The sequence below is a fragment of the Choristoneura fumiferana genome, chromosome 5 (genome assembly GCF_025370935.1).
Source record: "Choristoneura fumiferana chromosome 5, NRCan_CFum_1, whole genome shotgun sequence".
Classification (NCBI taxonomy): domain Eukaryota; kingdom Metazoa; phylum Arthropoda; class Insecta; order Lepidoptera; family Tortricidae; genus Choristoneura; species Choristoneura fumiferana.
This window is the reverse complement of record NC_133476.1, coordinates 13,792,513-13,820,159: the sequence shown is the minus strand read 5'-3', so window position 1 is coordinate 13,820,159 and position 27,647 is coordinate 13,792,513. Positions and strand designations below refer to the sequence as shown.

The window sequence follows — 27,647 nt, the reverse complement described above, 5'->3', positions numbered from 1 at the left end:
GCCGGCGGCGGCGCGGGGCGGGGGGCACGCCTGCGCCTCACCCGCTCCGCACCACCTCAGTATTGACCGACGACGCCTCCTTCACACAATTCACATCCTTAACTAGGTACTGCGAATTCTCCTTTGAAAAATCCCCTAATTCCTTCTCTACGATTGAGATAGGACACGTCTTATGAAAGGTCTATGAAAGCCTCTTGGCTATTTTCGTTATAACTACTTGCTCACGCTTTGCGTATAAAATTGACCGCATGGATCGCGGTTTAATAATATTAGGTATGATATTTAATATTTACCCGTGACAAGGTACGACTTTTACAACGTAACGCAGAATACAATTTTATAAGTTTTAGAAAGCTCTCGGCGGCGTAGCTCTTTGAGCTTTTACCCCGAAGCCGGGCTTCTCGACGTCCCCCATTTTCCGATATCGCCACATTTGTTTATTCAAACTTTTATGCATTCAGGTCTGAGTGCGCAAGCATAAATAAAATTGTAACCATCCAAATAAAATGCCTGCTCTGTATGCCAACCCTGTCAATTTCGTGTCTCCTCACCGCCATAGGCTGAAAAGTGGCTGTTGTGATTGATGGATTGTTGATGCGTTCGAGGAGATTTACGTATCAAAATATCGTTTGGAAAATTTAAGCGTAGGTACCTACTAGGTACTGGGAAAATTTATGGCTCACTTCGTTTAAATGAAATTGGTGCGTGCATTAATATTAATTTTCATTAAAATTCCCTGATATTTGCATAGTTATGAATGTTATTGTAGGTCTGTACACAGTATAATGTGTTTGTTGACGATTAAGCTTTATCGGTTGACCGGTTTTGAATGAAGCCGTGAGATAGCAAGTCCCAGCCGCGGCCGGCGCCGGCTCGCGACCCTCTGACGTCAACACGCTAAGACGGCAAATATCTACAGTGCCCACCCACTTACTTGTCCTTAAATATGATGTGCATATATGTAGGCATTGAGGAGGTACGCTGAACAACTCGTAGACAAAGACAGAAAGAAACCAAGATCTAGAAAGATAGCTGAGCACTGCCATACCGCCTTAAGCAAATTATTTTAAAGTACCTACTTGTGCGACCCAGCTTCGCTCGGGCTAAAAATCGAGTTAAGACCAAGCTAGATCGATTGTTCGCCCCCCAAAAAGCTTCCGCACATACTTAGCAAAATTCGTCAAAATCGTTAGAACAGTGTCTGAGATCCCTATATAAATGAGAACTAGCTTTTGCCGGACGAATCCGCGTGGATTTAGGTTATCACGCGCTGTTCTCTCGGGAACTGTGCATTTTCCGGAATAAAAAGTAGCCTATGTCACTGTTTGGCCCATAAATCTCTATGCCAAAAATCACGTCAATCCGTCGCTCCATGTCGACGTGAAAGACGGACAAACATACAAACACACACTTTCACATTTATAATATTGTATGAATAACAGTGTTAATACCTACCCCTACAAACGCACGCAGTGGGTACTTATTTCCTTAAAGTTCTTTGTAAAACTGTACCTAGTCGTTGAAAATTTCCACGTCCATCGTTTCCATTCTAAAACTACAAGTGTGTTTAAATCTTTTTGAGTTATTTGACTTCAGCCTCTTTCAGCTGATTTTGTGGCTGACTGTACTGTAGGCAGGGTAGGTAAATATACTATTCCGCGGGCACGTGTCATTCTCAATTAACTCGCGATGCCTTCGTCACTTGACCCAATGATTTTTTTATCAGTATCAGTAAATATGTATATCCTTCTTCTTCAGTTATAGGGACTAGGGACACGTGGATGTCAAAACGTAGGTACCCACCTTATTTAATTTTACGTCCATACTAATATTATAAATGCGAAAGTGTGTGTTTGTGTGTATGTTTGTCCGTCTTTCACGTCGAAACGGAGCGACGGATCGACGTGATTTTTGGCATAGTTGGTTTATGAACAGCGCGCGATAGCCGAATTCCACGCGAGCGAAGCCGCGGGCAAAAGCTAGTTAATAAATAAAATGAATAAAGGTAAAATAAAAACTCATCCATCTCCAAATAAATATTAAAATAACTTTCTACCGAACTGTTTGAAGTGGTTGCCTCAGTACGAACCAGCAGGTGTTATACTCGTATGTAGAAGCCCAGTAGATTGTAAATATATATAGGTAACTTACCTACGTAAGGTAAATGACTAGGGCCACTCCTGCTGGCTCGAGCTGAGGCACGATCAGTAGTAAGGTACAAATTATTTTCGTGGTTTTCGAGTATTTCAAGAGTTCCGTCGACTACCCCTACCCCGGGGTTCACTCATCAGATCTTAACTTGGTGAAACTGGCACATAACAAAAATATATTTTTCAAATCATTACCTCGCTAATATTTCTAACTTCTTTACTAATCTGTCCGTCTGTTACCTCTCCACGTTTAAATCGCAAAACCGATTTAGATGAAATTTGGTGTGGAGATAATATTTGAGACTTTGGGAACTATACATATAGAGGATCATTTTTAAGAAAATAGTACAATTCCCCCCGGGTGGCGATAAACGAATTCTTCGCAGAAAATACAACTACTTTTATGATAAAATACCGTTTTGGCAGAGAATCAGGCGTCAGCACTTACTTGCAAACTAAAATGTCAGCTACTTTCGATCACTAAGGAGCTGCTTTAAGTACTTACCCGCGTCCGTCGACCCCACCACAATTTGATACGAAAGAAATGTGAGCCGAGCCGTGAGCGTAAGCACTGACCTTTGAACGACCACATCGATTCCACCAAGTGGTCGCGACATCTAAACTGCACACAAAGTAAACAAACGACAACTAAGTATAATAAATCACTTTGATTCGAACGCACCCAACTTTTTTCGTAAATTGAATTAGTATAGAGCTTTGGGTAACGGTTTCGGATTTTCACTCGCGTCGGAGGTAAGTTTTTTTCACGTGTTTTTGACAACTCCTGAATTTGCCATATCTTAATATTATTATGAAAATATAGATATACAGACAATGTTTAGCGAAGAGAAAACTTAAATCGGTTGAAAATTGGTTTTATAGTGATTTTTTGAAAAATCTATATACCCGTCTCTTTCTCAAACGCTTTTCTCTATGCAGCAAGTATGGCGGCACTGGCGTGTGACGTCACATACCAGTATGTCTTTCTCTGTCTAGTCTTGAATTTCAAACCCTCATAACTTTGTTATTTGTAAAGGTAGCTTAAAAATTGTTTCTCTGTTCGATAACAAGCATTGTGTAGTTTTAATTTATAAAACATATACAAAATAGTCAAATACCGTATTCTTGATAGAAGACTAGTGGTTGTGACAAGGGTTGGTTTCTCACTCTTTTGAGGAACTCTAGCTGCTAAGAAGACCGGCGAAGCCTAAAGAATTATTTATTTATTTATTATAAAAAATTACAGCATAACAATAAATTAAAATTACCAATGCGCTATAAAATTGAATTATACAAAAAAAAACAGTTTGGTAAAGTGTTCTAACAATTTTTAAACAAGTTCCTATCAAATGAATAGGTAGGTATATCGCTAAAGACGAACTTCCAAGTTGGCATACACGTCTATTGGCATTATTGATTTATGTCATGCAAACGATTATCAACTTTAGGGTGGTAGACCACATATTTGGCTGATGGTACAGTCACCAGCATTAATATCTGCCACAGCGGAGCGTGCAAAAATATCTGACACGTCCTTCCGGCCCTAGAAATAGAGTCGTATCAGATATTTATGCACGCTTGTTATGTCAGATATTGGTGCTGGTGACTGTACCTACCAGTGCGTGAGTACAGTCACCTGCATTAATATCTGCCACAGCGGAGCGTGCAAAAATATCTGATACGTCCTACTGGCCCTAGAAATAGAGTCGTATCAGATATTCATGCACGCTTTGTAGTGTCACATATTGGTGCCGGTGACTGTACCTACAACTCGCACTTAGCCGATTTTTCTCCGTTGCAGCAGTTTCGCGAAGTTCTTCAACAGATAACAATCAATTTGGCTGAAAGTACTTTGTCTAGGTCTGGAGCATGGAGCATGTACGTCGATAACCCCATATATTTAGGTATTCAGGCGAGACAGGCGGTACCATGACGCCATTTAAAACTAGGATAGTACTGGCGCCAGCTGACTTGGCAAAGAAATAGCCGCAAGAGAATTAATTAGGACCAAGGACGCAAATACTTGCTTCTACAATGACACAGACGCAGTAATTTGTCTGGATAGCGTTATCAATATGTATGTACAATATAGGCTAGAGTAGCGTACGGGAGCGATAAACGCGATACTGTTTAATACACGTGACCCAATTATTATTATTTTGACGACCGGATGGCCAAGTGGTTAGAGAACCTGACTACGAAGCTCGAGGTCCAGGGTTCGATTCCCGGCCGGGGCAGATATTTGTATGAATAATACGAATGTTTGTTCTCGGGTCTTGGATGTTTAATATGTATTTAAGTATGTATTTATCTATATAAGTATGTTTATCCGTTGCCATATCCGATGTCCATAGTACAAGCTTTGTTTAGTTTGGGACTAGGTCAATTGGTGTCAATTTCCCATGATTTATTTATTATTATTATTAATGCACAGTCGAGTGAAACGAGCCTATCAATCTTTCAAAGGGCCGGTACCTTACTCGTGATACCCCTCGTGTTGCGGGTGTCCATGGGCGGCGATGATTGCTTCCCATCAGGTGACCCGTCATGCTTGTTTTCACCATCTTATATATAAAAAAAATAGAAAACAAGTAAGAGGCTTGCCTGGTGGTAAACAATTACTAAGCAATAGGTACCATAGGTACCTATAACAAAGACGTAAGCAACAACGGAAGTATAGTTATATATACGATATAAAAATAATTGTATGTATTTGTAGATGTATTTTTGTTGTGTTTTAATTTTCTGATCTACTTTTGATGCACCACCAGTTGTAAACTAGTCCTTCCTTCTTTCTGTAAAAAGGGTTGCCTGGAAGAGATCGCTCTTAAGCGATATGGCCGCCTATTGCTTACCTTGTAATTTTTTCTCAGTGTATCTGTTTTCTGTATCGCTTACTACTTCTGGTGTACAATAAAGAGTCTTTGTATTGTATTGTATCCCTACGAACGTAAAGCTAAGCATTATTAATCAGAGTTTTCGGAAGATTTAAAGAAATTTAACGTTTGCGGCGGGGCGGGGATTTTTTGCCAAACAGTTTGTACTCACAATGTACTAACTATTAATAACTAAAATTGAAAATACAAACTGAAATAGGTATAGATGCACAGAAAAAACAGAAAAATAAGACCATCACTGGGAATCGAACCCAGGTCCTCGGTAATCCGTACCGCGTGCTATACCGCTACACCACTAAAAAAAAAGTAAAAATTAAAAATAACACTAAGTAAAAATTTTGAATTGAAATAAAAAATACAAAAAGATGCCAAAAACCAATCTTATTAATAACTATTACAAAACTCAAGTAAAACGTCTCTTAAATAGGGGCTCTGAATAATTAATTCAATCAGAGGCGTTACTTTGCGGAGGTCCATATCAATGAACTAAAATATATTTTTTTCACACCTCTCCTTCAGAAAAATAACTTTTCCTCCCTGACGAGAGGGAGCAAAGTGCAACTTTTCTGTTCAAGGCTTTTCTAAGTGTTTTATTGCAAATGCCAATTTTAAAAGTTGATAATTGTAAAGCCACGCCATTTTCTATGCTGGTTGTTCTTTATCAATATTTAGTTTTTTTTTTCAAGTTTCTTAATGCTCGGTGTGAAAAGTTGTATGAGCCACTCGGGAGCAAAATTATTTTCATCTTGGGCGTTAACACTTGAATCCCTCATTACGCTCAGGATTCTATTGTAGAATCCTTCGCTACCTTCTGGATTCAATGTACGCCCTCGCCGTAAATACACCATTTTGCTCCCTTGTGACACAAATAACTATTGCGCACCCGCGACCTTATGATAGCTAGTTTATGCAAGATATGCGTGTTCATGCAGTTCCTGCACCTCCGCACTGTAAGAACACACACAAATCACACAAACCCATCTCATCACCACCACCACCACAATACACTGACGCGTTTCGAACTCAACCAGAGCTCATCTTCAGAGCAACACAACCGTACACCATATACTACACGGCCCACCTGCTCCCCCCCCCCTCTATATAGACGCCTATGACTATACAGCCCGGTTTCCACCGCGAACGGAGCGGACTCATTAATGACTCAGTCTTAACTTACATCGACTAACAACTAGAATCTAGTAGTTCAGCGTAAGCCAATCGTTCGCGGTGAAAACCAGGCTTACATGGTCAATGACCTGAATATGACCAGCTTAAGACACGAATGAAAAAGCCACAGCTTTTAGCTAGTATCGACGTAATTTGAGAACAATTCCATTATCAGGTAGGTGCGCTGAAAGCTTTTGCAGAATAGGAACTAATGGAAAGCGATTTCGAGCGCATTTGGAGGAACCCAACCTTGTAATGAGGTTTTCGCTCACTCGCTCGCATTTCAATGGGGTTGCCTAATTATAGTGATGGAGAATTCCTGGCCTTTAAATTTAATAAAGCAAGGGTGGCAATTAAGCGCTATTGCCTTGAGAAAAGGGATGCGAAACGAATAAATGCCTAACTAGAAAGTAGTTTTTTTTTTTTTTTTATTCGACTGGATGGCAAACGAGCAAGTGGGTCTCCTGATGGTAAGAGATCACCACCGCCCATAAACATCTGAAACACCAGGGGTATCGTTGACGCGTTGCCAACCTAGAGGCCCAAGATGAGATACCTCAAGTGCCAGTAATTTCACCGGCTGTCTTGCTCTCCACGCCGAAACACAACAGTGCAAGCACTGCTGCTTCACGGCAGGATTAGCGAGCAAGATGGTAGTAGCAATCCGGGCGGACCTTGCACAAGGTCCTACCACCTGAAGTAGTGAAATAAAACTGATAACTCACATCTTTGATCGAGTTTAGCTCGACGTGTTCCGGACTAATGCGTAGTCCTTCCTCTAGGAGTCTAAGAACATACGCCGCGGCGGCTGCTGCAAGACACGCTGCTTAAAGACGTGACTTATCCGTTTTATTGCTATCTAAAATAAGTTCAAATTTGATTTATTTATTTATTTTCATTTGGTCTCAAGGTTTTGAGACTAATGTTTCTGTTACTGTATTTTGAATGCAAGTTACAATTTAACTAACTACTTAAGCGGCAATTACACTGCGTCGCTCACCTAATGCTGTCGCCGAATTTGTTTTCAAACTACTTCGGCGAACGAACGTCGTCTTTACATTAGTCTGCAGGGCTACTACGAAACTCGAAACTCGAAGTTCGTGTCGTGCGGTCCCTGTGACACTTATAGTATTAAAATACGAGAGCGAGAGGGACGGTACGATACGAACTTGGCGGTGGCAGCTGTAGCTCGCTCGCCGAATGCGGCCGACTACCGTGTTCTTTACACTTTTGCGGTCGCCGCATGCAGCATGCGGCGAACGACTCAGTGTGATTGCCGCTTTACACTAGGTTCGCATAATTATGGCCACAAACTGGTTTTGAAAATCATTTATTTTTTCCACAAAGATAACATTCAGGCCAGTAAATATCACAAATCTATAATACCATGTTTATTATTTTCAATCAAATGAGGGCAGTTTTGGTTCGCGAACTTGATCCTCAAGTCCGGGGGGAATGCGGCCGGTCCGATTCATGCAAATAGTGGTAGCCGTAGATGGATGAAACGCTTCTTCTTCGAGATCTTCCTCCATCTAGCGGACATTTAATACATAACTTGCAGTGCCAGTAAAGTGCGAGGTTAAATTCGTGGATGAGCTACCTACGAGTTACCGCAACTGTCTACGAGATGGCGCTTATGACAAATTGAAAAAAAGGCGCGTGTATTGAATTATTTTCTTGTCTACCAATAGCACCGTGTATGATCTAGATTAATATTACTTGATTTCGTAATTGTTAGTCCTTACTAATATTATATATGCGAAAGTATGCCTGTCTGTTACTTGTTCACGCTAAATCGATTTAAATGAAATTTGGCATGAAGGTTGTTTGAGACCCTTGAAAGAACATAGGATACTTTTTATCCCGGAAAATATATAGTTCCTGTGGGATCGCGACAAACGAATTCTTCGCAGTCGAAGTCGCGCGCGATAGCTATAGTTATTGATAAAATAAATTATACTGCAGAAAAGTCTCCCTCTAGAAATCGTAATGTGTAGGTATGAGAATTTTAGATACAACTGGACTCGTAAACACAAAAAACTTTGCTTGCTTGGTGCTTTGTAAAAAATCTTAGGACTGAAAATCAATAAAACTATCTACATATCATTACATTTAATTTGCTTACTACTAAAAGCTACATACAGAAACTTATCAAGTTACTTGAATTGTTTGCTTGCCCAACTTGGCTTGCCTAAAAGCCTGTATAAACTGTTTCCTTATTTCGAACGCTATAACGGCTGCTGCCATGCCAGTGTTGAGACTATCCACCCCTCTCTGCAAGGGAATGTTGAGGCGCAGACCATTGTTATCTGCGGCTAGCCTGTGGGTTAAACAAAATCACTAAATAGTAATCCAAATGTCATTCAAAACTCCTAACATATTTTGTAAAATACACGGAAGCTAAGAGTGACTGTTAAATGTACTATTTGGAATACAAATTTTTCAATGAAATAAGAGCTTTAAACATGTTAAATTAATTTACAAAACACAGAATTGAGAATTCTGACAGTCTAAAGCACTGTGCCTATCCTGAGTGAGGTTAATGTGTAAAATTGTAGTATTGTTGTAGGACAGTAATAATTAACTATCCTAAGCAGGGCTATGTAGTTACAGCGCCAAAATGCTTTTTTAAGGCATTTATTCAATTTTTTTTTACTTTAAAATTCATTTCCCAAAAATATATATGTAAGTATAACAGAAAATTATATGCTTACTTGTAACTATCTTCACTGATACCCTCAGTCTCTCCGCCAATTACAAGAGTGACATGTTTCAAGGGTCCATATTCAACACTGTAGTAAGGGCAGACTGGCATTTTCATCCCTAAAATAGCATCATCTTTTTCTTGAAGATCAATTTCAAGGTCAAACTTAGCATTGCTATCAGCTATAAATACAGTAGTATGTTTTTTTAATTGTTTAGGCATGTCCTCCCACTCTATAGAGGTGTAAATGGGCAAACGGAAGTGAGCTCCAGCCCCACTTCTTAACACCTTAGGGTCCCAGACATCCACACATCCTGAAAAATAAATGTTAATAATTTCTCTCACATAATTAAACAATTTATTCAATCAGGTGATACTTTGCGGAAGACTATCAATGAACTATATTACAACTAGTTTGCTCACCTACAACCTTACGATAGCTATGTCTATGTAATAAATTTGTGTTCATGCAGCTCCTACTCCTCCACCTCCGCACTTTAAGAACACACATAAATCTGACTAACACCACCACAACACTATGAAGAAGCGTTTTCAACTCAACCAGAGTTCATCCTCAGAGAAACAAGCTATCTAATATCTGGTAGCATAGTTAAAATTGTTGTTGCTCTCAGCATAAACTTTTTGTTTAGTTGGAAATGAGTCAATGTAGTGTGGTCATGGTGATAGTTGGGTTTGTGCGAGTTGTGTGTGTTCTTACAGTGTGAAGGTGCAGCTGCATAAACACACAGTTGTTGCAGATGTAGCTATCATAAGGTTGTGGGCAGACAAAGTAGTTCTTTATTCCCACAGGAATTTTATAAAATCTTGGAACTAGCATTTACCCACGGCTTTGCTTGCGTAAATCATTAGATACAGCAATTTTTATTTCTACTAACTACTCTACGCTATCCTAATTCTAATACTGCATAATTAAACAGTTTATTTTCCTTAACATTAAACTCATTGAGTACCTACCTTTTGTCAACAATACTTTTTCGCAGCCTACACCGACGGCAACTCTCAGGATTGCACCCAAATTGCCTGGCTCTCTGACTTGGTCACATATAAAATGAATTGGTAATGGTTGGGACAACATCTTAACAGTTTCCGGTGTTGGTGTTTCAAAAATACCTGAAATTATGTAATAATAATTATTTTTTAAATCTTTTTTAACATAGACATAATACCTAACCAGTTTCTGTTATGATTTTGTAAAGATTTAATTTAAGGTATACCAACCAATAATTCCCGGAGAAGTTTCAACACTGGACCACATTGATATCTCTTTATATGATGTTTTGAATAATTTTACTCCAGTTTTTGGTAGAAATGGCCTCAAATTTATTAAATCATCCGTATTACTAAATATAATATATTTTAAAGGACATTTGGCCTCCAAACCATCAACAATCATGCGCCATCCCTCAACTAAGATCTGTCCACTCCTCATTCGATCTTTCTTTGACTTTAATTTCACTAGTAGGGAACTGAAAACATGTAAAATTTTGTGTTAGAATCATCATCACAGTTTGGAAGTTAACAGTCTCATGATACTAAAGCTGCAAAAAAATTGTTACTTGTAGAACTAAACAGATTTTCATTTGATGAACATAATTTCGTAATTAAGAAAGAACATAGGTACCTTAACCAACCATCATTATCCTTAAGTTTTTCGTACATTATTTCATTATTGCTATCAAACACTTTAGCTTGGCTTAAATAAAATTTTCGTTTTTTCGCCATTTCTTCACGTTTGTTTTTAATTTCCGTAGACTTCTCTGGAGACAATTTTTTTGTTGCCTCATTACTGGCACTTTTTACTTCTTTTTCTTTCGGTTTTTTAAATGATTCAGGATCTAAAGTTATTATTTTTTCTTTTTTCAAGCTATTTTCAGAATTAGACTCATATGGAAAAGTTACTTTAGCGGGTTTTCTGTGGGTCCATCGGCTGTATAACCTCGCTGAGTCAAATACCGGATGGCGAACTATTACTTGAAAAGCAACACGATGTAAATTTCTAAGCGACATTTTTCGATTTATTAATTTACAAATTTTAGTTATGCCAGTCAAGATTTACACAAAAATGTTCTCAAATTAAATTTTAATTCCACTGTAGCAATTTAGCTTAGCATCCATCGATTTGATTTGATTGACTTGACGGCTGTCAGTGTCAGCCAGTCTACAGGGCTACTATAAAACTCGAAACTCGATGTTCGTATCGTGCCTGTTTCTCTGACACTTATAGTATATAATACGAGAGCGAGAGGGACGGTATGATACGAACTTCAAGTTTTGAGTTTCGTTGTAGCCCTGCTGTCACTGACTGTCAGTGAGGTGTCACTTTTTTTTTTAATTTGTTCACTCAAAATTGCCAGCACGATTTCATATATTTCATGTTTTATCACTGTAGGCATACTGTAGTGTAGGTCGATTGTTTATTGTTTGTGCAGCTTGCTTTGATGTGCTGTACACTTAGCTGTACACAAACTGTAGGAAGCTGAGTTGTATGTTAATCCCGATCACAGAACTCAGAACTACCGGAATCCGGGTTCATCGTTCATGTATAATAATGCTGTTGATTGCTTGCTAGCCGGCTGGACACTTGCCGAAGGGAACACAAACTAATAGAAAGTTTGTATCGTACCATCCCTCTCACTCTCGTGTTAAATAATATAAGCGTCAGCGGGACGGTACGTTGCGAACTTCGATTTTAGAGTTTCGTAGTAGCCCAGCTGTAGGGCTACTACGAAACTCGAAACTCGTAGGTCGTATTGTACCGACCGCCCCTCTCGCTCTCGTTATTAAATAGTATAAGTGTCAGAGAGACAGCACGACACGACACGAACTTCAAGTTTCGAGTTTCGTAGTAGCCCTGCTGTACATATTGTATATTGTATTGCATTCGAGCCTTCTGGTTTGCAAGGTAGCTTAACTAAATCTGTGTAACATAATATTTTTATGGCAATTAAAATGAAAATGGTTCATTACTTCTGATAATGTGCGCCAAGCCTTACGTGGCCAATTATTGACAATTACGTGGTGCGTGATGTTGACGTTGCGGTGGAATATATATTTCTCGATGCAACACTGACGGACGTCTTATCATCGGCTCAGCTGAACTGAATGTTTAATGTTTTATCGTGATATTGTGAATGCGTAGTAATTCTGTGTTTATTTTTAAACATACGAAGTCTAGACAAAATGGCAACAGGAGTACAACCTCGTGATGAAGAGTCGCAACTTACTCGGACCGATCTTGAAGCCATACAAGACGCCATGAAGAGTAAGAAATTTCGAGACTTGCTTACCGAGTACTGCGAAGAAGTACGTGACCCGGCGAATCAAGCACTTTACCAAAAAGAAATGACCCAACTGGAAAAAGAGCGAGGTTATGATGTAACCTTTATCAATCCGAAGGGCGGATATGTTATCAAAACAAGCGTCGCGGGCGACCGAAAGGCATTTATTAATATATGTAGCAATGAGAACGTCGGCAAACCATCTTATAAGGTTCAAGAAGTTGACAATCAGAAAGGTATGAATTGGCAAATACCATACACCATGATTCCTCCTAGAGAAGACTATGATCAAAAAAGAGAGAGATGTGTCATTTACGATGTAGTTTTCCATCCTGACACTTTGCGCATGGCAGAGGTTAATAAAAAGTTCCGGGAATTGGTTAATAAAACTGCTTGTGAAGGATTACAATCAACTTACAAAATTCATCTAGATAATAACAACTTAAGGTTTCCTAAGTCACACTACAAGGGTATGATTATCCCGGCTGTTATTCGACAAGAGGACCCTGACTTCAAGGGACCTCCTGCAGAAGAAGATGTTAGTCACCTATCTCCTGAAATGATTGAGAAATTGTATCCTCAACATTCATACCCACAACCTACTAAAGCTCCCCAAGAGACTCCAAAGGTGCCTCAAAAGTCTGCACCTACAGCCCCTTTGAAGGTAAATCAAACAAAACCCAGATTGTGGAAAGACAAAAAAGAGTTCACTCATGAAACTGTAAATGGATACACAATACCAAAGTATGCAATTAAACAACAAAAAAATGTTGACTTACAAGACTTCACTTATGAGAAAAACAGTAAACAATACACTGCCATACCTAGTCATATTGTTGTTGAAATAAATCTTCCTCTCTTAACATCAACTAAGGATTGTCAGTTGGATGTTCAAGAAAAATCTCTTAGTTTAACTTGTGAAAAGCCAGCAAAATATAAACTTGACATTACTTTACCTTACTCTGTAAACGATGAGAGAGGCAATGCTAAGTTTGATAAAACAAAACACTTGCTTATTGTGAGTTTACCTGTTATGAAAGAAACATTAAAAAGAAGCAGTAGCATTTCTTCAAAGACCGATAGTGGTGTAGAAAGTGAAGAGAATTCAAGCTCACAAAGTGATGATGATCAGCCTACAGGCAAATTAATTCAGGAAATATCATCTACTGCTGAATCACTTGCAAGTCCGACTACCAAGCAAATAGAGTCAAATGCAGCAGATGAAGTATTTTTAGAACCTAACTGTGGATATATTCTGCCATCATATACTCACAATGTTCTAGATGATATTGTTGCTTTCACCTTCCATGTGAAAAACACTGAGCCAGATTCTGTTATGGTAAAGAGTGAACAAAATAAAATTTACATTAAGTTTACTACATTGGGATCTGGTTTTGTTCCTATTCACTATGCAGCCCTTATTGTTTTTAAAGATGGTACTACTTTTGAGAATGCAACAGGGGAGGCATGGGATAATAATGTTATCCTACAGTTAGAAGTCACTGGAGAAGTCCCAGAGACATTTAAGATTGGCTTGAGTGAAAATTCTCTTGTTTCTGAATGTTTTGACATGTCTCAAGTTAAGAAGCCTTTACTGGATGTCAAGGAATCTAATACCTTAGAACTGTCTCAAACTCAAGAGTCTTCACCTGTAGTTGAAGTAACCAATCTGGGCTCTGAGACAAACATAGTTGTTTCATCAAACAACTATAATGACAGTGATGATACAGATTCCCAAACATCTCCTAGAGAAAAGGAAATAGTCTGGGTAGACTCTGGAAATTGCGAAAACGGTGCTAAGAGCATACTTCGCAAACCCATCAATATGATGAGGAGCTTCTCTGAATCAAGTATGGGGGATGTGGCATCTTCCATGGATTATATAAGCTCTGATTGCATTCCGGAAGAATCCAGTTTAAAGAAGACCGTCAGGTTCAGCGATGTCATTGCAAAGCAATTTTATAGGCAAGTATAACATCATACTTTTTTTATATTGATGTCTAGTTAGCAGGAAGTTAATAATAATATAATAGCCTTTATTCAGACAGTTTAAATAAGTATTTTTTTTAACATATACATAGTTTAAGACAATATACAATACACTCATTCACTACTAATTTTATTATGCATCTACTCTATCTGTATGCTACTAGTTGACAAAGGTTTCCTCCAACTGTCGCCATTCTTCTCTATTATTGGCCACTCTTGTCCATCTGCAAAGGAAGTTAGTTCCAATTAATTCTAATGATAAAAAATGTTTTACAGACATAATTCATCCATTGAAGGACAGAAGAAAAAGAATCAACGCAAAAAAAGTAAAAAACGTAGTCAAGACAGGCGCAAGAGTGAAAGTGAAGCTGAAGATGATTTCGCCAGTTCGGCTGAGGTAATTAGAGACACTACAATAATTTTCCTATAGCTTAAATATTCATAAAATTATTTATAGTTTTTAACAAATTTAAATAAAACATTTTCAGATGTCAAAGCACAAGCCGAAATCAGTCCTAAAACAGCGGCGTGATAGTGGGCTGGCAGATACTTCGGATGTAGAAAGTGAATGCAGGAATACCCCAGCAGGCCGAGACATAGCTCACAATGGAGACGAATATCCTGATACTGACATGTCTGAGGGGAGTGTGCCTACTTCTATGCTAAACATTTGTAATAATGGGAATTCTAACCAAACAGAATCCACTATTTGGACTTCTGAAGATAATGCGCCCATCAAATCAAAACAGGGAAAAGATGATAAAAGGAAGTGTGCTTCTGAAACAGAACCCTATGAAATAAAACACAACACTGATCTCTACAATCCGGATAGGCTGAACAAAGGCCAATACTTAGAAGTAGCTTTCAAAAACGATCTCATATTTGATTTGGACATGTGAGGTTTCCAATTTGCATTATTCTTTTTGTAAAAGAGAATTTTCTACTTGGAAAAGCAATCCAATCCAACATATGCCAGTGTAATGCACCAGTGTAGTTTTATTATTTTATCTGCTTAGTATTTTAGTTATTATGGCTGATTAGTTGATTAGCATTCAGGACCTTTAATTTAGTTCCTATCGCCTGTAGCTGTCTTTAGTTCTTTGTATTGTATTTTTCCAGCCTGCTTAGTTTATGGCAATAGTTTAGTTTACTCATAAAGTGATAAAATTGTATGTCAAAATGTGGTCAATTATAAATCTGTTCAATTTCCTTTTATAAATTGAAATTTTAGCACCATTTTAAAGCAATCATGGTAGTATTATATAAAATGTATTCATTGTAAAGTACAAATTAGACTTTGTACTGCTACATTAAAATTTATCGTAAGTATTGTACAAGGCAATAATCATGGAATTCACACCATCAATCATTATTAACAGAGTTTTTGATTTATCAAAATGATTTCAAGTCATTTCATTGCGCTCATTACAGACAATATTTAAGTAACTTGTAGTTGAAATGCATTTAAATGGTACAAAATAGTTTAAGTCTGGCATTATTGGCTAAGATTTAAATCTAATGCTGAAGTCCTTTAGTCTTAAGTTTTAGATATAATTGCACTAATGACGTGATGCGATGGGATGCAAGATTCATGTAAGACGGGCATTTTTATACACATTGTCTAAATAACTAAACTGCTCTAGAGAAAGTAATCCTGCATCTGTCTATCATGTTTCTTTGTTCATGGTAAACTCTGGCAACCAACCAAAAAAAATTGGCAAAGGTTTTTGGTCCCATTTTAGTGTTGACTTGTTTCCAGTTATGCACCTAGAGGATATGGACAGAAAGAAATGATGAATGTGATTCTGTTTCCAAATACGTACATTTAGATTATTGTTTCTTGAACTACTAGTCTATAGTCAATTCACCGTTATATAAATCTACTACTTGGGAGAACTAAGCTGTGTGGAGTTGATCATAATAATGTTTGACATTTAATGTTATTATCTAGTGATGTGCCGGATATCCGTATTCGTACGCGCGGATGGGAAAAAGGGGTGCGCATTTTTTCACAACATTTTAAGTCCTATTATCGAAAATCCGAAAATGTATCTCATACCATTTTACATCAAAACGATCACTCTTCATATTTTTTTAATACTAACGATCGAAACTCCTAATCACCGGAATTCATAATATCACTAATCATACACCTTGTTTATACTAATATTGGTTTTCATAAATTTTCTTGTACTAACGATTTAAACTCCTAATCATTCTGATTCATAACGCCAATTATTGACGCGCAAGGACTTGGAAAAATTTCAATGGTGCGAAATTATGTATTTAAGGAAGGACTCCGTTAGGTACGACGACGAGCGAAGCGAGAGGTAGAACTGTGACTAATAGATATGACTTAGTTTATTGCAAGAAACTAACATGGTAACTGACTTTTTAGGCAAATCGAAAAAAAGATTTTTTAAATATTTTATAGGCATAAATTTAGGTACATTGTTAAATGTCAAAATGTAAATTTTATAAACTTGACGAGGAACATTAACGTGACGTGCCATGTAAGAGAGACATCAAAACACTCACTTACTCTTTGTCGGTCCCTAACTGATTGCTCCTCACATCCACTTAAAGGTTGACTGGTAGACAGCCCTTCAAGGGATAAGTCCGCCTTTGTACATGTATCTCAAAGTTTGTCAAATGTATTTTGTTTCTTTTCTTTTGTACAATAATGAGTACATACATACATAGATAGATAACGGTCTTTAAAAAAGCATGTGAAATTTAAACAGTTTTATGATTCTTACTTATCTTTTAAACTAGTGTCTTGGTCTTGGAGCTCTTCATGTGACCTGTTGAATATTATCTTAAAATTAATGGAAATCAAAAATAACACATATTTAGTAAAATCTCATAAGTAGTATTGTTAGAAAGTATAATTTTAATTATATCGAATGTTTGACAGCGTTAAATGTCAGGTCAAGTCCACACGTAGCAGCGTTTATGTAAGAAATTTAACAGTCCGTATAGACATATCCGCGGACACGGATGTACATTTTAACTATCCGGCACATCACTATGACTGACTGCTATAGGGTCGATAATAACAATTGATTATTTAACCCAAATGTTACTTATAGGTACGTAATAAACATATTTCGGCTGAGCCAAGATAAAGTAAAATTGTCACTCGTTTTAATTTAGTGTGGTTTGCCCAGCCGTTTCCTGCAAACTTTATCAGATCATTCGAGCTATTTCCGTCATGTACAGTCGAACAAACTGATTCGTACACCTACCACAGGCCGTATTGTCTAAAGTTTCTGACACTTGCGATCAATTTTCATTTGATTGTGATCGCGAGTGTCTGACACGTTGCGCGATAGACCCTCAGGGTGGAACTTTTGTGTTACTATTGTCATGTTGACATCCCATACTTTTATCAAGTAGATCAATGCATCAATTTGTTCGACTGTACAGTCGAGTTCATAAACTTCTGAGCAAAAATAAGATTCAGATAGACTCGCAAAATTATTTCTATCTAACCATAGCTTCAATAACCTATTACATTAAATTGTAATGATTTTAATCGATAGGTCCAATTTTTGAACTGTCTACTTGCATTTGGTTGGAGTTTGCAGGCTGTTGTCATAAACTGTGCACTTATTTTACTGAGTAACTTTGATACATGATTATGATAATGAGTGTTATTGTTTTGTGTAGAGTTTAATAATCACTTCATTGATTTTGTGATGTGACTGAATACAAGGTGTCACTTAAACATTATTACTCTTTTATTGTGTAGGTAACCACCTATCCTATCTATCCATTCCTTAAAATACATATGTATATACAAAGAAATCACACTTTAGTACCTTGTCACTGTATGCATCTGTATGCCTTCTGACAGTTTTGTACCTACAGAAGTTATAATACGGAATGACAGCGACAAGGTACTAAAGTGTAAAGATATCTTTGACCTCTACTAATAAATCGGCCGTAGCTGCTGTAATGTTGCCGAAACCTCGAAGTAATTTGAAGATCATATTTTTGCATGATTAAATCCAGGGGCAGGGCAAACAAAGTTCACATATTTTGTATTGTACAAGCATATACTCGTAAACAGCTCTACATTTCGTCGTAGTTACGATCGATATAATATGTATTTATCAATCAAGGCGCGAGTATGCGTTCACTATGCTACCGGATGTTAGACCCACAACACACAACTGTGTTGGTCTAACATCTGGTAACATGGTGACCGGTTGTGTTGCTCTGAGGATGAACTCTGGTTGAGTTCGAAACGCAGTGTGATGAAGTATTACCAATTATCACGAGTTTGTGTGATTTGTGTGTGTTCTTATAGTGTGGAAGTGGAGGAGCTGGATGAACACACATTTGTTGCACAGACATAATGCTATCGTAAGGTCGCGGGTGGGCAAAGTAATTGTTTATACTTAGTTCATTGAAATGGACTTCCGCAAAGTACCTAACGCAAGTCAAAACCGTTTATAGCGACACCAGTTATAACAAAAGTTCCAACACGATCTTATATATTATTTATACCAAATTTTAATGAATTATATCAAAATAACACTGGTTATAACGACCAACCGTGTTTAACGACCAAATATTGCTGGCCCTTCGATGTCGTTGTAAACAGTTTTGACTTTAGATACTCAGAATACCATTATTGTAGGAAATAAAGGTAGTGGACCCCACAGTAATTCCTCTGCCAGAAAAAACTTTACAGTATGATAAAGTATCAATGAATAAAAAGTATTGTAGGTATAAATTTCCAAATAGTAATAGGATTTAAGTAAATACCTAAAGTCTTAAATCGTTAATATCTTTTTACGGAAAAATGCTCCGTTTAAACTTTCTTCACCGGACATATTCATGTAGGTAACGTATTGCAACAATATAAGTATGAAATATGAAAAAAAAAATATCCCAGCAGAAATACCAATATTAATTAAATATAATTTTTTGGTGTGTCTTGGAAATTGCTCCGTCTAATTTTTTCACTGGAATGCCATTTTATTGCCGTTTCATACCTACAAAATGAAAATATGAAAAAATTTCCACCATTTTCAGAAATTGCCTTGTTGAATTAAGTTCACAGTTTTCTTTCCATTCAACTATAAAAACATCCAAAAAATAATAACGAGCGTATTAAAAACTAAACATATCGGGAGCAGTGTAGGGAGCGGGGTGTACAAGCAGGCTTTTTTTATATTTGGGATTTAAGTGTATACGTGACTAATTAGTATAAATAATACATAATAATAAATATATTTAAAAAGAAGTCAGGCTGAGAAATTTTCCACTCAGTTTTTAATAGTTCTAAAATACATAAATTTGGGTGTGCATTTTTTTTTGGATTTTCTTACCCACTACGTCAAATTATATTCTAAGCTCATATGAAGAAAAGAATAACAGAGCAATTTTCCGACGAAAATGAGCGTCAAAAGAAGGAATTATCATAAAAAAAGAAACCTCATGTTTGACAAAAGTTTTAGTTTTTTTTCTAGTATCACATACTGATACAAATAACTTATTTGGTAAAATAATTTTGGACGGAGGAATTACTCGGTTCAATATATAAACAGGTTTGTATTTTTACGTAAAAATACCTAACTTAGGGGTTTTATTTTTGGATATTTATATGTTAGTTTCCGCTCTACAATAACCAAGCAAAATTTCATCGACTGAGAAATTAATGCATGGGGGCTCCATACAACAACATGCTTCATTTCCTACACTACTTTGTGTCTACCGGACAAATACGATCACGTTATAAAATCCTCTTTAGGTGCTTTTCAATTTGTGTCTATTCTTGATCGTTTTGTACCCGTCATGTTTTCAGAGCACTAAACCTAGGTAGATGTCTAGGCTAGAGGTGAGGCTAACGAACTAAAAATGACGAAGAGTCATTGCCCGACAGTGAGATTGAGTGCCGTGTCTCATTTCATGGCATCTAGTACGACTTACTATTAGTACTTATACCTATTCCTCGTTTGTCGATCTCTATTGCACCAGGCTTGTTAGAAAGAGATGTGCTTTAGAGAGACCGAGTTGGGGGCTACTTGTATCAAAATACGAGCAGCTGCTACCTACAGTCGTTGACAAAAGGTCGACGAAATTCACTCCTCATTTATAAAATGCAGATCGTCATTTTATTTGAAAACGTCTGCTCGTCACCTGTTTCACGAATGAGCCTTTCAGTGCGATATTTTGCGATGCTGTAAAAAACAATTTACCTTGTCTGCCTTAGGTACCTACTATGTTTTAATTTAATTTCGTGTAATTAAGAGTAGGTAATTAAATAAAATTTCGTGTAATTAAAGTTAAGGGTCGTTGGTTCGATCGAACCCGTTTTGAGTTTTTCGGAATTTGTGTATGATTCTGAGCTTTTCTGTGAAGGAAAACATCGTGAGACAACCTACATACCTACCTACTCCTGCTAAGTAAGATCAATGGCGTGTGTGAAGTTCCCAAACCACATTGGGGACAAATGCATGGGAGATACAGCTAAGCCCTTTCAATTTGAATGGTCCGTACCCATGAGTGACATGTGTATAGGCCGCATAATGATGATGATTTCATTTATTTTATTATTAACTAGCGTTTACCCGCGGCTTCGCACGCGTAAATCATTGGACACAGCAGTTGAACTGAAATTCCGGGATTTTATTAAATTCTCGTGGGAATTCCCTAAAACTACATCGTGGTTTTCATTGACGTTAAATTAAAACACCCATGCCAAATTCCATGACTCTAAACCCAGCGGTTGTTATTTCGAGATTTTATCCCTATCCAGTGGGAATATCGAGATAAAAAGTAGCTTGTGGATCATTCCAGAATCCAATGTCCAGATATCTAGGTACATAGGTACCAAATTTCATGACTCTAAGCCCAGCGGTTATTAGTTCGAGATTTTATCCCTATCCGGGGGAACATCGAGATAAAAAGTATCTTATGTTTTAATCCAGGTTATAAACTAACTTTTCGCCAAATTTCATCCAAATCCGTCCAGCCGTTTCAGCGTGAAGAAGTAACAAACATACTCACTCACTCACTCACAAACTTTCACATTTATAATATTAGTAGGATTATTTTATGCCTAGGCAATTATTTTAGGCCTATGTCCAGCAGTGGACGTCTTTCGGCTGACATGATGATGATGATGATGATTGTTATAGTATCATCATCATTATATGAGTCGCAGGACGTCCTCTGTTGGACAGACGCCTCCCCATAGGTGGGGCGCCGATGTTAGAATGTTTTCTTGTCTCCCTCTTCTCCTCCCGTGGGCACAGTAGAAATCGGATGAGGGATAATACCCAGAAGGGGTCTATATTCATAAACATAAAAATAATAGTCCTAATTGAAATTGGCATAACGTTATTTCGCATAACATTAATTCACCTAACTGAATACGCATAACGTAAATGCGCATAATGTGGATTGGCATAACGGTAAGTTGCTATAAATTTGAGTAGCATAACATTAATGTGCATAAGTATTAAACAGTATAAACATTAATGATTATTTTAATGAGTGAAAAATTATTACTAAAAGTAAAATTATTATTTTGTTGGTCCATATCTAAATAATGACAGTTAAAGTTATCTATCTACCTATAGATTTAATAATGTTTATGCATATTTCAATTATGCGGGTTCATTATTATGCTAAATAAGTGTTATGCTTCTTTATTATAATTATGCGAGTTCGCTGTTATGCACAATTATGTTATGCCAAATCTGTTATGCGAATTAATATTAGGACTATTAATGTTATGCGAAATAAGGGGCACCCAACCAGAAGATGAACATCAGCCTTCTTGACAACCTTATATCCTACACTGCACCCGACGACCCACTTGCCAAGCGCAACCCCCCCATAAGTAGCATCGCCCCAGACGTAGGTAGTCTGCCTCGACGCCATTAATTTACACTTTGAACAAGAATTCAGGGTTTAATTTTAATTACCTGGTACCAATAGGTATTACCTAAGTAAAATAAATACAAGATGGACTGATGATCCGGATAAAGCCGCGGGCTCACGATGGATGTAGGCCGCTTCCACCGTAGCAACCGGAGGTTTAAGGAGGTATTGGATTGGAGGCCCAATGTCCAACAGTAAACGTTCTACGGCTGATATGATGATGATGAAAATAACTACATAATATTGAAGCTTCCTACCACTCCCTTCAAGTATGTAGCTATCCAAAGTACCCACAGAAACATCTTTTACGTACCTATTTTGTATTCAAATATTGCGTCGGAATCCTTAAATGTATAATTCAATCTGTGGCCAAGGGCTTTTAGGCCGCTTACCGTTTTATTCGTTTTCGTTTTATAAACGCTGAATTTAAAAGAAGGCTCTGTGGGATTGAAACCGGGTTGCCCATTACCCACCCGGGGTGACGACGGGTGACAACACTTCCACGCGCCTATACTATACCAGAATGTCATTTTAACAGTTTTACGTATTCCGTAAATCACACTGATTTACGCTTGTGCCTTTTCGTTTTAGTTTTTGCGTCTGTGAAAATAATTTGCTTGTTTAGTTGATTAACGATTTGTTTTACATTCTTAAATGTAAATAAACAATTTTTTTAGGTTACATGGAAGGTCAGCTATCAGGGTCAGGTGTCTAAATGGTGAAATAAAAAGTGTTAAAAGTTAAAAATTATTTTATTGTAGTTACCATAGTTGCCAATGCTTAGTAAGTTAGTATACCTTACCTACAGATTAACTTTACTTACTCTATACTAGTTTATTCTTGCGGGTTCACACGTGGAAGAACAAAAAATGGCTTATTTCCTATTCGGTGGGATCTAAAAAAATCCCATCAATTACATCCTATACAAGATTCAAAGTAGGTACAAGCAAAAATTTAAAATCTCCAGTGGTTGGTTGTGTAGGTACTTACCTATTATGTATTAATCAATCAGTCATTTGCGTTACTCTTTTATTAATTCTTTCATTCTTGCTTAGGTACGTGTATAAGAAAATAAACAGACTCAGAGTGATAAAACGTAGCTAAATTAAGTTAGGTTAATGACTACTACGTGAGCTATCAACGATATAGACTATAAAAAGAAGCAATAATACTTAATTTCCATTGGTTACAATACAAATTAAAAACAAAGTACTCACCTGGATTGTACTAGAACTCGAGAGTATTTCATTAACTTACAATGTTCGATCGCCTGAATAAAATGATCGATTGAAACATTGTCCTTTGATATACTACCCACTGGCTTGTCTCTGTAATTGGTTAACAACCTCGCCGTTAGCTCTACGCCAGTTGATGCGGGTCTAATATGGTGCTGTAACTGTTATTGAACAGCTGTAGAAGTATTTCCTCTTTTTTCTTGAAAAGTAATTAGATAAAGAAAAAAAGCCAGCCAAGAGCGTGTAGGACACGCCCGAAATAGGGTTCCGTATCCATTACGAAAAATTAAGTAATATTTTTCTAAGGATTTCGTATTTTATACGGAAGCTTCCAAGTTTAGGTATATTTTATACCTTAGGCTGCTATTTACTCTTAAATTACTAATAATTCTCAAGCAAACTTAGCCGTAATAGTTTTCCTAAGTTTGATATATTTACTACCATCCTGAATTCCTGATCTTTTTCAAATGTTTCCACCCACTGGTTTAGATTTTAGATATTTCGCAAACACATCACTGACTCGAAAAATTTAGCAAACCTCAAAGGGTTTTAAAAGACCTATCCAACGATACCCCACATTATAGGGTTGGATGAGAAAAAAATCACCCCCACTACGTCAATAGGAGGTAACCTAAAAAACGTTTTTTGAAATTTTTATTGTATCATTTTGTCGGCATAGTTTACATATAATTATATTTGTGCAAAATTACAGCCTTCTTTGATTGATAGTCCTGAGCAAAGCCGCGGACGGACAGACAGACAGACAGACATGGTGAAACTATAAGGGTTCCGTTTTTGCCATTTTGGCTCTGGAACCCTAAAAAAGAAAAACATTTATTGTTATTTAGTAGTATAAGCCCAGTCAAATCACTATATAGGGTATCTATGGGCATAAGTAATAATAAACCGTTTTTACTGAAAAAGTTTATTATGACTATATGAGAATCAGATTTAACGTTTCCTCCTTTATGTTATTTCAGAAGAATCCTGCACCTGCGTCCTTATTCGGGTATCACACGGGTCTCACCACGGTTCCAAGTCTCGAAATCTGTCACTTGAGCCCTGAAAATAAAGAGCGGGTGCTCCAATTATTTCCTGAACTGTCGTGTCAACAGAGATTGTTAAGATAGGATACACTGTGTCGTAATGGAGCTGAGGAGGGCTCGCGTGTAATAATGTGCCGCTATCCCAGCTAGGATACGTATTCTAGATTACCCAAGTGATATGATGAAACAAGAATAGGCTTGTGTCCCAAAACATTCTAATTAGCCTGTCAGTTAGAATAATTATCAGTAACTATTCAACATCTATTTTTTTCTTTTGTCAATGAAACATAAAAACGATGAAGATTTAGCCAGTTATAGGCCACGCACGTACAGTCACCAGCGCCAATATCTGACACAACAAGCGTGCATAAATATCTGATACGACTCTATTTCTAGGGCCGGAAGGGCGTGTCAGATATTGTTGCACGCTCTGCTGTGGCAGATATTAATGCTGGTGACTGTACCTACACGCAAAGCGGCTAACCGAGTGCGTGGTTTTAGAGCGCTCCGTTTCTTTCTCAAGCGATGTGAAAGAGCTAACTTTGGGGGCGGCAGGCGTAACCTTGCCTTCGTAATCCAAAAGCTTTATGCTTACTTGACCTGAAATGTATATAGGGTAAGTGTACTAGTGATTGAACACTTAAGGAAATTTTGGACTTAGAAAATTAATTTTAGACAGTTGGGCACAGTTTCTTTAAAATATTACTTTTTGTGTAGCAAAACCAACTGCCTACTCTAGTTGGCTAGCATGACCATCATAAAAGTATTACTGCTTAATTTGAAGATATAGCACTATATAAGGGAAAGAATTGAAAATCACCAGTAAATGAACGCAAAATTCTAGTAAATGAACAAATGGAACCAATGAATGAACAACTTTAAATATGATGTTTTGTTATATTATAAATATACAAAAGCGAAGTTATATTAACACAACTACATTCAATATACTTATTTGGTCGATTCCATGTCCTAAAATAATTAAAATACAAAAATAAGTTATTGTTCATTCACTAGATCTTGGAAACTAATAAATGAATAAGCTATAAGTGACATTGTTCATTCAACTGGAAAACTTGAACCAGTTTATGAAACTATATTTTACGTTTGTTCGAATACTAGCCTTTCGGTAGATAATATATTTGGATCAATGTCACCGAAAACGAAATCTTAATATGACTACTAGAACAAAATATATTGCACAAATACCAAATGCTGCAGTCCCATTGAATAAACACCCCTGTTCATTCACTGGATTTAGGTCATTTTGGATTCCAGTAATAAAAAACTGAATTAAAAGGTATTGTTTGTAAACAAATTACATTAAACTATATATGAATAGCACTAACAGGTCTTTAAAGTCTAAAAACAATACCTAATGAATGGCAGATGCCGGGGACAAATGCAGTAACATAACACATTAGAAGTATAGTAACTTTCCTTCTTCTTTAGTGCTACTCCATAGAAAAAATGTACAACATACGTACGTATACTTTATATCGTTGCCATTTCAAAAGTGCTGCTTAAGAGTCGAAGCAAATTTACCAGAACCTACTTAACAAGTAAAGGTGCTAGTCGAAAAAAAACCAAGACGTGTTAGAAACGTACAAAATTCTTATTAGGTATTTCAAAAAAATGTGCGTTTTGTTCATTCATTGGTACACTTACCCTAGGTAGTCAGTATAATTATGTATGACATTGAATTGAGAGACTTTACCTACATTTCCAATTTTTTAAAATTTATGACGGTGACTTCCACTGAACGTAGGTAGAAGTTAAGATGTTCAGTTTTATTTTTTTAACTAAGAGACTTCATAAGTTAATCCCTGTAGTTATTACTATTTTTTCATGTAATTTTTTCTTTAATTTTATACCGTAGTTTATAAGTATTTTATTTGTAATAATTTATTTTGAAAATTTTCTTACGGCGCATTTTTCTTGGCAATGATGGTCTTTACAAAAGCGCTGGTAGTTTAAAAATGACTTGTAAAAGAACCCATTGCGGCCTATTTACAGAATAAACGATTTGATTTTAAAACTTGAATTTAATACTTGGAAGAGGGACGGTGCGCTAAAACCGCGCAATTAGCCGCATAACGGTTACGTAGCCTTAAAGCACACGGCGGCCACGCCGTACAAAAAAAAATACGAACATTTTGAACATAGAACTGTATTGGTGTGCAATAAAGAGTTATTGTATTGTATTGTATTGTAGAACCTCCTCCTTTTTTGAAGTCGGTTAAAAATACGCGTTCTTGAATTTACATAAGCACGACGACGTCTGTACACGCGTCAATGTGTGCGTAAGATACACAGGGCTGACTATCGCAAAACCCTAATAAGTGCTACTACCAACGACATTTAAAGGTATTTATATGTACAGTCTCCAGCATTAATATCTGGCACAGCGGAGCGTGCAAAAATATCTGACACGTCCTTCCGGCCCTAGAAATAGAGTCGTATCAGATATTTATGCACGCTCAACTGTGGCAGATATTAATGCTGGTGACTGTACATATAAATAAATGTAATTGTTAATCTTACCTCTTTATTTAAACCTACTTAAAATGTGTCTGTCTGTGTATTTAAGCATTATTATTTTCAATTACAATAGATATACGACTAAAAACTTCAAGAATTATTCGGTAGGTCTAGGTATAGTTATTTCATGTATTAACCGCCATAATTTCAGAAATCATTATTTATTTAGAAAAAGGAATTAGGTAGGGTACCGTTACCATTTCGCAAAATTATTGCTCCTGAACTTAGTGCCGTGCGGCCGACATACATCGCGTTGCGCACCCCAGTGCTTTCCTGCGGTTTTCTTGCAATCTGCGCTTGAGGGGTGGGGTAACTCGAACCGGTGCGGGGCGGAGTGTGGCCATTCTGTACGTTAGTACTATTATATATTCTGTGCTTAAAGTTTTTTTTATATACATGTCTTAGCCTTAAAGTTCCACTTGACGTTACGCCGTGTGACACTTTTTAGCACGGCTTGACGTCACGTGCCCCCACTCCCGAACTTTGACACGCTTCATCTTTGGCATTTTTTGTTTGATTAACAAAAGAAAAAATATGTATCCAATATATTCTGGTTATCTGACGGACTAGGTAAATATAAATCTTCTTTTTTTAGGGTTCCGTAGTCAACTAGGAACCCTTATAGTTTCGCCATGTCTGTCCGTCTGTCTGTCTGTCCGCGGTTAAGCTCAGAGACCGTAAGTAGGTACTAGAAAGCTGTAATTTGGCATGAATATA

The 27,647-nt window shown here is 37.1% G+C and overlaps 2 protein-coding genes across 2 annotated transcripts; one reads left to right on the top strand and one right to left on the bottom strand.

Annotated features, from left to right (window-relative positions):
- Positions 1-7,561: 7,561 nt before the first annotated feature.
- LOC141427812 (rRNA methyltransferase 3, mitochondrial) lies at positions 7,562-11,091 on the bottom strand. The gene is made up of 6 exons (XM_074087396.1): positions 10,561-11,091; positions 10,158-10,405; positions 9,894-10,049; positions 8,929-9,232; positions 8,375-8,534; positions 7,562-7,746 (listed from the first exon to the last, which is right to left on the bottom strand). Exons 1-6 carry the CDS (start codon positions 10,944-10,946, stop codon positions 7,615-7,617), a joined length of 1,386 nt encoding a protein of 461 aa, XP_073943497.1. The 5' UTR covers positions 10,947-11,091; the 3' UTR covers positions 7,562-7,614.
- An 857-nt stretch (positions 11,092-11,948) lies between these two features.
- Positions 11,949-17,941, top strand: Nop17l (PIH1 domain-containing protein Nop17-like). The gene is made up of 3 exons (XM_074088068.1): positions 11,949-14,182; positions 14,483-14,603; positions 14,695-17,941. Exons 1-3 carry the CDS (start codon positions 12,120-12,122, stop codon positions 15,103-15,105), a joined length of 2,595 nt encoding a protein of 864 aa, XP_073944169.1. The 5' UTR covers positions 11,949-12,119; the 3' UTR covers positions 15,106-17,941.
- The last annotated feature ends 9,706 nt before the right edge of the window (positions 17,942-27,647 follow it).

Bases quoted from the DNA above. Each gene is read 5' to 3' on its own strand.
- LOC141427812 (XM_074087396.1), bottom strand. From the start codon at position 10,946: ATGTCGCTTAGAAATTTACATCGTGTTGCTTTTCAAGTAATAGTTCGC. The intron at 10,406-10,560 runs GTACCTATGTTC...ACATGTTTTCAG, and splicing joins GATAATGATGGTTGGTTAAG to TTCCCTACTAGTGAAATTAA. The intron at 8,535-8,928 runs GTAAGCATATAA...TTTAACCCACAG, and splicing joins ATCAGTGAAGATAGTTACAA to GCTAGCCGCAGATAACAATG.
- Nop17l (XM_074088068.1), top strand. From the start codon at position 12,120: ATGGCAACAGGAGTACAACCTCGTGATGAAGAGTCGCAACTTACTCGG. The intron at 14,183-14,482 runs GCAAGTATAACA...AATGTTTTACAG, and splicing joins ATTGCAAAGCAATTTTATAG to ACATAATTCATCCATTGAAG. The intron at 14,604-14,694 runs GTAATTAGAGAC...AAACATTTTCAG, and splicing joins ATTTCGCCAGTTCGGCTGAG to ATGTCAAAGCACAAGCCGAA.